The 15,514-nt window shown below is 38.3% G+C and overlaps 1 protein-coding gene and 1 pseudogene across 3 annotated transcripts in view; one reads left to right on the top strand and one right to left on the bottom strand.

The window, feature by feature from the left end:
* The window catches only part of ATL2 (atlastin GTPase 2), a 65,930-nt gene extending 56,934 nt beyond the window's left edge, over window positions 1–8,996 (top strand). For 2 of the 3 annotated variants that reach the window (XM_007102857.2, XM_007102858.4), the window contains exons 8-13: window positions 1,276–1,414; window positions 2,202–2,329; window positions 3,455–3,511; window positions 4,432–4,503; window positions 5,185–5,616; window positions 7,762–8,996. In XM_007102857.2, the coding sequence (XP_007102919.2) occupies window positions 1,276–1,414; window positions 2,202–2,329; window positions 3,455–3,511; window positions 4,432–4,503; window positions 5,185–5,616; window positions 7,762–7,881 (948 nt within the window). In that variant the 3' untranslated portion in view covers window positions 7,882–8,996. The other variant, XM_024118838.3, reaches the window with a different exon arrangement.
* Window positions 8,997–13,759: 4,763 nt separating this feature from the next.
* The window catches only part of LOC102982100 (DNA polymerase subunit gamma-1-like), an 11,416-nt pseudogene continuing 9,661 nt past the window's right edge, over window positions 13,760–15,514 (bottom strand).

Here is a 15,514-nt window from a genome sequence, read left to right as displayed (position 1 = left end):
GAGTAATATTCCATTGTATATATGTGCCACATCTTCTTTATCCATTCATCTGTTGATGGACATTTAGGTTGCTTCCATGTCCTGGCTATTGTAAATACAGCTGCAATGAACATTGTGGTACATGACTCTTTTTGAATTATGGTTTTCTCAGGGTGTATGCCCAGTAGTGGGAATGCTGGATCCTATGGCAATTCTATTTTTAGTTTTTTAAGGAACCTCCATACTATGCTCCATAGTGGTTATATCAATTGAAACTCCCACCAAAAGTGCAAGAGAGTTCCTTTTCTCCACACCCTCTCCATCATTTATTGTTCATAGATTTTTTGATGATGTCCATTCTGACTGGTGTGAAGTAATACCTCATTGTACTTTTGATTTGCATTTTCTGATGATTAGTGATGTTGAGCATTTTTTCATGTGTTTGTTGGCGATCTGTCTATCTTCTTTGGAGAAATGTCTATTTAGTACTGCCTATTTTTGGATTGGGTTGTTTGTTTTTTTGATATTGAGCTGCATGAGCTGCTTGTAAATTTTGGAGATTAATCCTTTGTCAGTTGCTTCATTTGCAAATATTTTCTCCCATTCTGAGGGTTGTCTTTTGGTCTTGTTTGTGTTTTCCTTTGCTGTACAAAGGCTTTTAAGCTTCATTAGGTCCCATTTGTTTATTTTTGTTTTTATTTCCATTTCTCTAGAAGGTGGGTCAAAAAGGATCTTGCTGTGATTTATGTCATAGAGTGTTCTGCCTATGTTTTCTTATTGAAGAGGCTGTCTTTTCTCCACTGTATATTCTTGCCTCCTTTATCAAAGATAAGGTGACCATATGTGCGTGGGTTTATCTGTGGGCTTTCTATCCTGTTCCATTGATCTGTATTTCTGTTTTTGTGCCAGTACCATACTGTCTTGATTACTTTAGCTTTGTAGTATAGTCTGAAGTCATTTAAAATACTTTAAAGGCAAATTCTTAATTTATTTACTGGTTTATAAATCACAACCACACCTGTTGTTCTGGTGTTAGATCTTATGATTAATTATTATTTGTATTTATTCATATCCTTGGCAGCTAACATGGGAAAAAAATCTTTTTTGGTTTAAGACAGAGTAGGGTCTTATCAAATGGTTAGAAATGGGTCTTTAGTAAAATTTTATTGTCAAGAAACACCCATCTAGACTAGCATATGAGTTAGTGTGCATGCATGTGAGTATGTATGTGTGTTTTCTTAAAAAAATGTGTTTTTCTCTTGTTCGCTCCTTCACCTTGTCTCCTTCTGTCCCCAGGTAAAACAAAATCAACATGAAGAGCTACAGAATGTAAGGAAGCACATTCACAATTGTTTCTCAAATCTTGGTTGCTTCCTTTTGCCACATCCTGGTCTTAAAGTTGCAACTAATCCTAGTTTTGATGGGAGATTGAAAGGTGGGAATTCCCATTCTTGCTAAAATCAGAACTTAAGTTTTAGAGGCTGAAAGTTAAAAAAAATGCATGGTTCCTTAAATTTTTTCTTTTATACTGGAGGACATTTTGATGCATTATTAATGGTGTGATTGTAATGTATTGGTTTGTTGCAAACACCTGGCATATTGATTAACATTTTATAAGGTGGTCTTTTGCTCAGCACTGATGTCCTAAAAATACTGAAGGCTAAGAACATTTCAGTATTTCATCTGATTGCAGTCTGCTAAAAAGCATTACCAATATATTATATTGATGTAATTAGATTTAAGTCTGTTCGAGGGTGATGGTGTAATTTTTTTGTGTATGTTTTAGGATTATTTTGAGCATGATGGCAAAAGGCTTGAGGATTGACAAAACTTTTAACAGTATGGCTGGAGAAACAAAATTTAGTATTAAAATTTAATACAATTTCATGAATTGCTTGCCATTTGGAAAGGATAGTTTAGTTAAAATACTTGATGTGGAATTTGTTCTGGTAGGCCACAGTTTTATGTATTATTTGGGCTGAAAGAATTATTGGGAGATGAGGGAAGTGGGGTAGTAGAGTGGAGGGGTGGTTATATTTTTTCCTAGGAGATATGACAGTGTGACGTGTTTGGATGAGTTTTTTGAAATGAATCTACACTTAAGTAGCATATTTTTATTTTATGAAATAGAATTTTATTAACTCTTACCAATGGGGACTTTACTTTTTTTTTTTTTTTTTTTTTTTTTTTACTAACATGTTGACTAATTTCATGTCCACTAGATATTGATGAAGAGTTTAAACGAGAGCTTCGAAATCTGGTTCCATTGCTGCTTGCCCCAGAAAATTTAGTAGAAAAAGAGATAAGTGGATCTAAAGTCACTTGTAGAGATCTTGTAGAATACTTTAAGGTAGGAAAATTCTTAACATTAAATGGCTTTGTCTAAGTTAGAAATATAGCTGACTTAAAACTCATCTGTATGTACAAGAAATTTCTTATCTTTATTTTAAAGCAAAAAAGTAAAATTTATATTTCTTTGCCTTGAATTGGATGTATCAGTATTTAAGAATATCTAAGATTGTAGCAGACAACATGTATCTTCTGGACAGTGATTTTATTTCTTTGTAGAGTTATCCTACTTTTTCTCCAGCTCTGATATGGAAAGAAGAAACATTCACCATAATATTATAATACCACTCTATCATTTTAGAATGATAATAGGTATTGGGAGCATAATTCTGTATCCTGAGTTCTCACAAAAGCCTTCTCTCAGAGTCTGGGACTTGATAAGAGCAGCTGAAAGTATCCAGACTGGGTTTGAGCTCAAGTAAATTATGCATAGATTTTTTTTTCCCCTCTGCTGTTCTCTAGTCTTTATAGCTTGCTTGCCAGAGCAAGACTATTGTAGAGGTTTGTATTTATTCATTGTAGTTGTAAATAGACAGAAGGGAAATACAGTTAACTAAGAGTGTATTTTTGTATTATTTAATGGACACTTGATCACTTTCATACTATCTTTGTTCAGTTATGAATTAGAGTCAGTAGAAAGTTGAGGTGAAAGATTCCTATATGGAACTTACTTAAAAACTTTCATCTTTCTTTCTTACTCTTAAACCACAAATTCAGTAATTTTTTTCCCCTTGAACTGAAGTATACTTTAAGCTGGTCAAAGTAAAATACTGAGTTAAAATATTTTCTTACATATTTATTTGAAATGTTGGTAGTAGGGGAGAATTATGGATTTCTTTTCATAAAGTAGATGACATTTTATATATAACTTTTAAATATGAGACATAACTTTTATGCCAAGTTGGAGTTATATTTAGAGACATTTCTCTAGGATATTATTTAGCAACATCACACTTAATAATGTTCAGAATAGGGTTAACTCTGTTGGAATGAGAGTGTATGATTTTTAAAGCCTAGAAACTTATAATAGTGTGAATCATTTTTCTATTTAATGATTTTTCTTTCTCTGGGGATGTGGAGCCAAATTGCATAACCTATGAATATAATGAGTCTTCTGTATTTTTAGGCTTACATTAAAATTTATCAAGGAGAGGAACTTCCACATCCAAAGTCCATGCTTCAGGTAGTGTGTGTGTTGTACATACATTTATTTACGAAGGAGAAAAACAAATCTTTGCTTTAGAGATAAATGCTGGAAATGGGGTAGTGTTTCTTTCCATGCAAATGCATTTTAGATACTTAAGGCGTGGGTCCTGAAGTTTTAATGAGTTTTTGTAACTACAGGTTGCACACCTTGCACACCAGAAATGAGGGTCCTCGGTGCCTTCTCTTCAGTTGCTCAAAAAGTGTAGGAGAATTTCTGCTTCAGAAGATAGCTTCATATGGGCCTTGCCAAACCAAGGGCCTTGCTTCTGCTGAGTCTTTGACAATGAGTTGTTTAAAATGAGGCTTATTTTCTCTTGATATTAATGATTCACATCTGGTTCTAGTGAATATAGATTTTGTTTTTCTTTTTTTAAAAAAGTTGTTCTTTAGGGACAATGTTATTTTAACCTAATTCATTTCTTTAAAAATTTGCTACTTTGGGCAGTTTCTCAGTTTTATAGTGGATTAAACTGTTTTTTCATAAAACCCATACAATAAGCAGTTTTGTGGATTTAAAAATGTATCTTGTGTGTAATACTGATTATGAGAGAGAGGACCATATGAGTAATTCTTGATTCTTTGCACCTGGGGACTTGACACATTTTAGGGTTGTATCTGTTTAATTCTCTATAATTTCCTGGGCCTATGTGGTATTTTCTACAAACCCACTTTTAACAAACCTAAGCAAAACAAAATTAAGCAGGTAGTTCTATAGAAGCAATTATTATATCCTTTATACTGGTGTTTCCTTCCATTAGAAAGGAAAACTGGAAGTTGATAATATTTTCTCTGATTCATTTTCCGACTTGGTCATTGTACATAATTTATTGTCTTAATCAGAATTTATAGTTATCAGGTATTTCACATAAAATTGGCACATTTTATTTTATTTCTTAGGCAACAGCTGAAGCTAATAATCTTGCTGCAGTAGCAGGAGCAAGAGAGATCTATTGCAAAAGTATGGAGCAGGTTTGTAACTAAAATTTAAATTTGACACTAGAGTAAGATAGAAGATTTTTATATTTAAAATAATTGAACCAATTTGTGCTCCTTATACATTGTCATGTTATATCATTCCCAAATTTCCCTTTATCATCTCTGCTGGAAATAAACTAAGAATATAATTCCCATGGTTAGAGTGCAGGATATGGGTAGTAAGTTATTACATAGACCACACTGAAATATTTTCTGACACATGATTCAGAGTGCTGTTATTAGTAGCTTCTGATGCAAGCAACATCAGCTTAAGGGCAATAGCAATTTCTTTGCTAAGCTTGCTAACTCAAACATTAAAGTACCTTTTTTATGTTATCTTTTACCCACTTTCTTGCCAGCAGTCTTTTGTACTCTCTTGGTGTATTGCTGGGTCAGGTGAAGTCAGGTACAGATTGCAGTATAATTCTTTTTGTCTTTATTGTATATCATTAATACCAATATAATTAACTTTGGAAAGTTTATTTTGCTTGAGTCAGTTAAACATATAAGAAATAAGTAGGTTATGATAATGTGTGAAATATTATGAACAGATTTAAAACTAAACCATGTAGGTGGTTTGACTCTTTGAGATTAAAAATTATGATCAGGGAATTTCTTTCAAGTGTGAATTATTTCCAGCATGTAATCTGTCCTAATGTAACCCTGCCTGTACAGGTATGTGGTGGGGACAAGCCTTACATTGCACCTTCAGATCTGGAGCGAAGACACCTGGATCTCAAGGAAGTGGCGATTAAACAGTTTCGTTCAGTAAAAAAAATGGGTGGAGATGAATTCTGCCGTCGTTATCAGGACCAGCTTGAGGCTGAAATAGAAGAAACCTATGCAAATTTTATAAAGCACAATGATGGCAAAAATATCTTCTATGCTGCTCGTACCCCTGCCACACTGTTTGCAGTCATGTTTGCTATGTATATAATCTCAGGACTGACTGGCTTCGTTGGCCTAAACTCTATAGCCGTCTTGTGTAACCTTGTCATGGGGTTAGCACTGACGTCTCTTTGTACTTGGGCATATGTTAAATACTCTGGGGAGTTCAGAGAAATTGGAACAATGATTGATCAGATTGCTGAAACACTATGGGAACAGGTTGGTATCTGTCTTTTGGTTTTTCAGTGACTAATCCTATCCCTGTGACTCCCCACCCCTCCTTCCAGTCCCCCATTCCCCACTCCCAGTATTTGCACACCTACTCTTCCTTTATATGGAGAATGGTAAAAGGATATTTTCCTTTTGTTTAGATGCATAATTTGAATATAAAGTATGAACTGTTTTTTTTCCCCTTTAAAGTTGTAATTATAGTGTGCTTTGGTTGGCTTACATCTGTAATATCCTTTGGATAGATTCTTAGTCATAGGCCTGATTATACCAGACAAGTGGGCAGGGCCAGAGTCTTTAAGCATTTTTTTTTTTTTTAAGAAAAGAAAATATAATTAGTGCAAGAGTTATGAAGGTAAGGAAAGAAGTTTGGAAGTGTAATTCTTTTGCTTTAGGAAAGCAAAAGAAGTTTCTTACTAATATTGGCAAGAACCAAGGCATGCTTCTATTCCAGGAAAAATATTGGGTCTTCATTGCCTTCCATGAAGTTAGTAGTGATTTACTGATGTACTACAAGGAACAATCTTATAGGGAATTCTTACATCAAAGAAACTTTGTTTGACCTCTATACTATGGAAATACTAATGAACAAAGCAAAGCACCACAAACAGAGAACCAGCTTTTCTTAATCATAATCCGTTATCTCAACCAGAATTCAAATCAGGATTTTTTACCTCAAACCAGAATTCAAAGTTGGGCCTGACAAGTGTCTACTAAGGAAAGCCTTGTTGTATATCAGCCAACTGTTGTCTGGAATTGCCTGTGTTCAGAAAATTTCATTTAAGGATGTTGTCATTAAAATGATCATCGTGAAATACTTGAGCATCATGTCAAGGACCAGAATGAAAACTACAGATATTACTGATGGACAGTTATAAAAGGTGTTTTCAGATACCATTTCTGGGCTGATGAAGTATTGGGCTTATTTGAAGATCTAAGATATGCAGGTCCATGTTGGTTTTGGCTTTAAATTCAAAGACTGAAGAAGTTGATTGGATGTTGACTTTTCTATTAATAATGTCATTATTATTTTATACAGTGACCCACTATATTAATTTGGATTTAATATTTCTTCTTTGTAGAAATGCTCTATTTATTCAGATCTGATTTGGAAACTTGTGTCTGGATATTTGTAAAATTTAAATTTTTATATCTTAAAAATAATCTCATTCTTTATATTCTTTTGATATCTTCTGACAGAAGATGGATTAAAAGCTATCACAACCTCAAAAAAAAAGCTATCACAATGTCACTTAAAATATTACCTACTTTAAAAATGTTGGACCATTACTAATTTACTGCAACATGAATTTCTGTAGTTGTACATTGTCTTCTTTTGAAAACCACTCATCTCCCATACAGCATTGATTCTAGGATTTTAGAGGTGCCATTATTACAAAACAACTAAATGGAAGAATCTAAAGTGTGTAAAATTATTTTCAGTATAGTTGAGGTAAGATGATCACTAGTCAGAAGATCTGTGCTGTGTCAACACTTGTCTAAATTCTTTTGCATTTCTCTTTTCTTTTGCTTCAGAGGAGTCCCAGGAAGGTGAGAAACCTACAAAGTCTCAAATTCTTGTAGTCTTAAGTTCTTTAACTTCAAGGCACTCTGAGTCATTCTCCTAACGAATCACTCCATGTTTTAGGTGTTTTCCAAACTGTTTGAAGTTACTAGACGTCGAATGGTTCATCGTGCTCTTTCATCAGCACAGCGACAGAGACTGTCATCCAACAATAACAAGAAGAAAAATTAGACAGTATTTTTAACTTTTTTCTCTATCCGAAGTGTTCACACTTATACATGTAGGACAATAAGCAGGACCGTCTGGGCCGGTCTGCATAAATGCTGTATACATACCAGATTTGATGCTGCATATAGGGTATGGAATTGCACATCCATCTCATAGGAATTGTAAATGGTTTGAATAGGAGGAAAGTAATTTTTGTTGCATTATAAAATGTCTAACTGCATTATTTGTAGCATCATAACTTTTTTTGGGAGAAGCACCTTTTTATTTCCCACATTCCTGGTTATTTTCTTCATTGCTTTGATTGAATTTTTATATCTATTTTTATATGTAACTCTTTTTTTACCTCATGTTTTTGTTTGTTTTGCACATTTCTCATACCACAGGTATTGAAGCCCCTGGGTGATAATTTGATGGAGGAAAACATAAGGCAGTCTGTAACAAACTCTATCAAAGCAGGCCTGACTGACCAGGTGTCTCATCATGCCAGATTAAAGACAGACTGACAGTTCATCTCCTCATGGACTCCACTCTTTCTTTTTTTCATGCTTGCTGTACAATGAGAACTCAAATAAAAATAAACCAAAGTTTACAATCAACTGTAGAAGTAGTTTAGTATAACTGGCTTCACAGATGGCTGCCACAGAGTGTGAAATTGTTTGTTGGTTTTAAGCATTCTGTTCATGGCTCCTAAGGCATGAAGACTGGCTGAGGAGCATTAGTTTTCATGCACACTTGTACCATGTTTAATTCTTTTTTTCCCCTTTTTACTTAATCTAATGTTAGTGAAATTTGTCTTATGTAAAGGATATTTCAGGGAAATATTTTAAGAAATCTATTTAGAGTCTCTTTAACACAGTGTCCCATTGAAATTTTAATTTTTAGAGAAGTTATGAATCACTGTATCAAGAATCAGATTGGAATGACAATGAAGCCTTTATTGAGCCACGACATTAAAAGTATATATTGCTTTATTGCCTTCAATACCAGTATTACATAAATGCATGTATCAGAAACTTCACAGAAATTACATGACAACTCTTGTAGGTAAGAAAGTGATTCTGAGGTGTACATTTGTCTTGCCTTTTTAAATTTATAAACCTGCCCTAAAAGGAGATGCATATCTGGGAAACTGAACTGTCTTTATGCAGTTTAGCCTTCATGTACATAAAATATGCCGTTAATTTATTGGGGGAGAAATTCCATCCAAAAATGTTGCCTACAGCTATGAGTTAAGAGTGTCTATACAGTGTGTAGCTTTTATTTTCTAAACTCACAGGTAGGGCATGTATATGAATTATAAATATATAAATACGATTTTGTATTAAAAGTTTTGTAGTTTATGACAAAATCTGGTTCTGTGGTAGGCTAATGAGTACAGTCCCTGTGAAGGAATGTTTGTGGCTCATGTCAGTGTGTGAATGCATAGACAATTTGAAGTTTTTGATATATTTGTGATATTTATCTTCTTGAGCACTGCAATCTCACCACCCTCCCCCCACCCCCTCCCCACAAGGGAATTCAATGGGAATGTTTATCGTGACTTTGTCCTCTGTTGCATTTTAAAGTTCCTTCCTGTAATTTATTTTCAGTACATAATTAAAAATTTGTATATATAAAATGGAACTTGTGATTTTTTTTTAAAGGAATTCTTCAAATATGTAGTCCATTACATAAACCTATTTGTTTATACTGAAAAGAGCATGAGTGGGAAACACCCAAGTGAGAGCTGTAAGGTATCGTACCTCATACCTCGAATCTAAGCTTGTAAAAAGTTATTTTTCTGTGTCTGTCTCTGTTAGGGAAAACTTGTTGTGATTAGCCTAGGGGATTTATTAATTTTGTTTCTCTCTTTTTTGTGGTGTATGTAAGGCTAACATTCTGTAATACTTTTGTAGCCTTCTCTATGAACACCTATTAAAGCGTCTAGTTTGGTTTTTAAGTGAAGAGAACTCACATGTTGAGTTGCATGGCCGAAAGCTCTAAATTTACTTTGGTTGATCTATCTGCCTCCTGCTTCAAATCCTGTTTTTATATGGATTGTATTTGTTTCCATCTGTATTAAACTGGTACCAACTCATCTGTTCTTAAACAGAATCCACCTGAAATGTGTCTCTTTTTATTTCTTTTACCACCCTGTTTTATGAATGCCGTGGACTGTTTTTATTAATGGAAAAAATAAAAAGTTTGTTGTATAATAGCAATTCTTCTGAAATTAAAGACAGGTTGGTTATTTATTTATTTTTAAGCAAAAGTGTTGTGAGATCTAAACCATTGGATTTCTTAGTATTTCTTGTTGGAAAGAGTGTTTTCCCCAAAGATACAATTCTATAAAGGATTCTAAGAAAGTACTTTGGTTTCAGCTGGAAGACTCTGAACATTGCTAAGCAAGAAGCAATAAAAGGGAATAAAGACAAACTCAGAACTGTTTGCTGAAATAAGTTTTGTGTTAGTATATTTTCTGTGGTATAATTTTTTAGTAATTTATATTATAAGGTAGGTTTTTAAAAAAGAAACAATAACAAACAGTCTATCTTCCTAATTAAGACATAAATAATTTACTTTTGTGGAAGGGACAATCATTTGTGACCCTGCTATTGAGTATGCCTTATATGTCTCTCATGAAGATAGCTAGTCATCCTTGCTTCACTGAACATATTCTACTTGTGAAACTGAAGAGCAGTATTTAATTTTTGAGGCTTTATATTTTCGGTGAACTTTGAGCAGGGCTTCCTTTAGTTATTTTACTTCCAGAATTGGGCTAGCTAGGGACTTGACCCTTGCTGTAGGTGTGAGTGCTGCTGGTGTTATTTACATTGTTTCATTATTGTGGGATTAAAAAATATTATTTTTGGTCTTAACTTTGGTTAAGAACCTATTAAAATATACCATGAAATTTCAGAAAACACTGACGTTGCTGTTAGTGGTCCACTGAGGTCAGACGGCTTTACGGAAAGTTTTCTGATGAGCTGCTTTTCTGCTAGTGCGGGTTGCTTGGGTCTGTTGCACACACTTTTAGGTTTCAGCAGTTTCATTCCTGGCTTGAATTTTCCCGTACTTTGACCATAATTGATCTGTGCACCTAAATGTTTTTCCATTTGTGTCCTAGTTGTGGGGTGATGGTGAGAATCAGCTTGGAGAGCTGGCAGCTGTTTCAGGCAGCCATCTTAACTTGGCCAGAGTTTACTAATCAAATGACTGTCTTACTTGGATTCAGTCTGGATCCTCTGTCAGAGAGAATCCTTCCACTTGGCTTTTGGGCAAACAAAGCTACATTAGAGCTTTCCCAAGCAGGACAGAGAAATGCCACCTTCTCTACCTAAGTCTTCTATCAGATCCTAGGAATTTTTCTCTCCAGATTTGCAGTTTGCTGGAATTTAGGCTGAAGAATTGATCTACCCTTGACATACTTGAGTGCAATACAGCTCCTATTATGTTCTCTTTAGGTTTGTGACTTTTTCGATTCTTCAGTGCCAAAGCTAGCAGTTGACCAGGTCAGAAGTGCCTAAAGAGTGTAAAAAAGCTTAGGAGAAGAGGGGATCATAGCCTTTGCATAGCTCAATCAAGCACTTAAATATACTTTAGCACTTTTTGTACAACAGTCGTGTGGTAGGAAACCACTTTATCAAACAAGGTGTCTCGGGTATCTCAGGCTTGCAAACCAGGATTCTGCAACTCCACACCTCCCAAGGGTTTGAGTCAGTAGAAGGTTTCAGACACAGATGAGTAACATTCCTAACTCAAAGCTCTGTCTTAGCTGCATTCTGAAAAGTACTAAATGTGGAGAAAAAAGATTCTGTTAATACTGAAACAAGGTGAAAATTACCCATAAAACTACATTTAAAAAACAAGTCACATGAGGCAAGAAGTGAAAATCTTCCGGTCCTTTTGATACACCCCAGAGGTAACCATATATTTGGTGTGTGTGCTGCGGAAATCTTTCCCTGTGCTTATTGACACATCGCTATATTGCATAAACATACTCAATTTTTATTTTACACAAAAATAGAATTACCCTGTACATGATATATTTTTTTCATATAACTGACATTCTAGGCCGTTAAGTAATTCTTTAATGCTCACATGGTTGCTTTGACCCTTCTGAGGGTAAGTGGGGTTTTGAGGAGAGAGCACTAGACCTTGGATTTCTGCTAACAGTTTCCTTACTTTTTATGACAATTCCTGCCCTCTCACAGGATTGGTGAGAGAATCAAATATGAAAAGAAGGGGCTTCCCTGGTGGCGCAGTGGTCGAGAGTCTGCCTGCCAATGCCGGTGGTGCGGGTTCGTGCCCCGGTCCGGGAAGATCCCACATGCTGCGGAGGCAGAGCGGCTGGGCCCGTGGGCCGTGGCCGCTGGGCCCGCGCGTCCGGGGCCTGTGCTCTGCGGCGGGAGAGGCCACAGCAGTGAGAGGCCCGCGTATGGACAAAAAAAATGAAAAGAAGCAGGTAGCATAGAAAATTTGTCCTCAGTTTTGCTTGTCTTAAGGCTCCATCTGCTGGCTCTATTTGGCCAATAGTCTGTCTGATAACTACTTCCTGAAGCTTGTCCATAACGATTTTTTTTTTTTTTGGGTGGGGTATGGGAGTAATTTGGGCTGTTATTTAAGTAACAGTTAATTTTAAGCTTTCTGACAAATATGTTTATATGGCAAACAACATGGTCATTGTGGAGGAAAATGGGTCTATAGCTACTGACAGAGCAAGCAAGAAAGGTCATCTAAAATGGCATAGTTTAGATTTCCCAGACACAAAATGTGAAGACTCCCTAAACACTTACGTAACCTAGAACTGGAAGAATACTTGAATTTCAACTCCAGGAAAAGGAGATGGACCTTGGAGGTAAAATGGAGCTTTGTTCCCAGCACCACCACTTCCAAGCTTTGTGAACTTGGGCAAACACTTAGGTAACAGCTGAGCCTCACCTTCTTCATCTATAAGATGGAGATAATACCTACCTCTCAGGGTTGTGAGGAGGATGAGATGAGAACATATATCAAAATCCTGGTAGACATTCTTCTGAATCCCTTTTATGGGGACGATATTTGTGAAACGTGCATCTATCCTTCCAAACCATACCTACTCTTAATTTTACACCCTCTGCTTCCTGGAGAGAAAAAACATGAATCTTGGAGGGTGGTGGTCATTGTTATTTTGTCTATGGAGAAAAGCAATATCAGTAAGTTCTTTTTTCCTCAACTGGATTAAGCTCCTTGGAAAGAAGAAACCATACTTCATGCATCTTTTAATCTTTCATATTATCTAGTATTTTTGTATATGGTAAATGCTCAGAGTATTTTTTTTTTTTAATGAAAGCTTATTTATTTATTTTTGGCTGTGTTGGGTCTTCGTTTCTGTGCGAGGGCTTTCTCTAGTTGCGGCGAGCGGGGGCCACTCTTCATCGCGGTGTGCGGGCCTCTCACTGTCGCGGCCTCTCCTGTTGCGGAGCACAAGCTCCCGACACGCAGGCTCAGTAGTTGTGGCTCACGGGCCTAGTTGCTCTGCGGCATGTGGGATCTTCCCAGACCAGGGCTCGAACCTGTGTCCCCTGCATTGGCAGGTGGATTCTCAACCGCTGCGCCACCAGGGAAGCCCTCAGAGTATTTTAACATGGGCTGGACTGTTCAACTTCATCCCCTTCACCCACCTTCAGTATTTAAACATATACCGTCCGCTATACATGAGCGAGGTGGTTACGTGGCAGCTATGGGCCCGAAAGTATCAGTGTTTTGCATTATTTCCCCTTGGCCTCAAGATGCGAAGGAACGTGATTATTAAGTAAAAAGTATCTGGTATAATAACTGGGGTAGAGTGAGGTTAGGTTACCCTTAAGGATTTGGATTATCTTTAGAACTTTAGTATACTGATTTGATCTAATGCAGCTTCTTAAGTATCTTCTCTTAAGTCCTTAACAGAATGGGGTTTACAGACCTGTGCAGTAAGGAGATAAGGGTTTTTATATACATCAAGTATCTCTAGGAATGCTAGCACTGTTTAGAACAGAGGAGAGAGCAGTTAGTTCCTCCAGGGAGGATTAAAGGTTTTACAGGAGGCAAAACCCCCAAACTAACACATTTAGCATCTAAACGAAATACCGCCAGTGCTGGTGTAATAATAACCTTGGGGTGGGTATTTTCACCTCCGTTTTGATAGAGGAGTCATCTGAGGCTCACAGAGGTTGGCCACTTTTTTTTTTTTTTGGTGAGAAGATAAAGGATCTTTGTTTTTATTTCCACTGCCTCCGAGCAGGCTTACAACATTTAGAGCGTTACTTCTCTCCCCTTCTAGGGCACTGCATCAGAGCATGAGGGACAGAACAAAGAACCAGCCAAGAGGAAAAGGAAAAAGAAGTGAAATGCCTGAGTTAATGTGAACTTTGGGGCTTCTACTTTCTTTTTACCCAACAAGCAACAATGCTCCCTTGTCCTACAGCCTGCACCAACGTTGGCATCTTGGTTCTGAACTCAATTGCACCGTCAATTAGAGGCAATCATTCTTGGCAGGTACTGCTACTGAAAAATGGCTGGCCTTAGGCAAGCCCTTTTGCAAAAAGCATGGCCGAAAGCCTGAGTTTAGGAGCCTGCACCGCCCCGATGAAGCTCCACGGGAGCAAATTCAGAGCCTCCAGGCAGAGCTACCGTCCAGGCTGGCTTCATTTTTCCAGGGAGCCTTTGGTGAGTTCAATTATCCGGTAAATATCCAGTGCTTCACCCTCGGGAATCCCGTATCTGCTTTCCGTCCCAGTTGGGTTGGAAGGGGTTTTACAATCCATGGTCACTTCCTTCCTGAGGCACTGGTCAATATCGGCTGTACTGAAAAAGGCGACTGACTGGGGCAAATCATTCAGACCCAGCTTGTAGGCAAACATGCACCTGGTTAAGAGGTTGGCGATCTGCAGGGCGAGGGCAGCACCGTAGCAGTCCTCCTCCCACACCAGGTAGCGAACCTCATCATGGATGCTGATGCAGAAGCGCCCATCGATGGCAAACACCTCAAACAGCCACTTCATGGCCACAAGCATGAGGTGTAAGTAGTCCGCAGCGGAGCTTTGCACGGCTCAATTCACACAGTTGGTCATAAACTCCCCCTGGACAGCAGAGGGCTCCAGGGCTTGGCTGATGCAGCAGCCCAGCACCGGGGTACGTGGTGTGTCAGACATCGCAATGCTCTCCAGCTTATTGAACATTTCTGACTTTGTGTCCCCCATCCAGGCTTATTCAGAAACCTCCTCCCACTTCTTCCATTGTGATTTCCTAGAAGCTTCTCTCTGGATCTTGCATAGATCCTGCAGGGAAACCAAGCCATCCTCCATCCTGTCCACAGGGAGGTCCATCCAACTCCCTCACCAGCCACCCGCCCTCATCTAACAGCCGATACCTGCGGAGGCCCTTGGTGACTGCATACATCTGTCGGGCCTTCTCAGCTGCCTCCTGCCGCGTGAGCCAGTGGTTGAACTGCATGAGGAGGCGCTCAGCGAAGGGCTGCCCCGCCCCATAGATGCAGCCATAGTTGAAGACCTTGTTGTGCTCACAGGTGATGCCCACTGTGGCAGCTCTCTTGCTGTGTAGATTGGTGCCCCTGCTCTTCCTGCCCTGCAGTGTCATCCACCCAAAGGCCGTGCAGCCATGCACACCAGCAAAGCGGGCGTCTCTAAGCACAGCTGCAATCCACAGCTCCTGTGAGTCCACGTCAGCACCCACGAGGGCGTAGCCGGGCGGGGCCTGCACCATGGCCTTCAACTCACTGCCTACTCGGTCAGGTCGGGCGTTGCTGGCAATGAGGCACGTGGGCTCTACAGCCTGTTAAGTGATGGTGCCCGCGGTCACCCCCTGGGGCAGGATGGCCCCACAGTGGCCTTCCTCATCATAGTTTGGGTGCCTGGTCACAGCACGGGGCAGAGCTGACCTGGGCAGCCACACCACCATCTGGGACCTGATACGTTTATGGGCATTCCTCCAAAAAGAAATCATTTTGTTGATTTCCAAGGCACGGGGCCTTGGGAGGCCCTCCCTCCCACCCTCCCTATCCCACCCCTCTAGTTGGTCACAGAGCACCGAGCTGATCTCTAACTCAATTTCACTAATAACTCAACTTCGTTTCTTTTTATGGCTGAATAATATTCCATTGTATATACGTGCCAC

Source organism: Physeter macrocephalus, chromosome 12, assembly GCF_002837175.3.
Source record: "Physeter macrocephalus isolate SW-GA chromosome 12, ASM283717v5, whole genome shotgun sequence".
In the NCBI taxonomy this organism is placed as follows: Eukaryota; Metazoa; Chordata; class Mammalia; order Artiodactyla; family Physeteridae; genus Physeter; species Physeter macrocephalus.
Note: the sequence above shows the minus strand (reverse complement) of the source record. Positions and strands in the feature narration are given on the sequence as shown.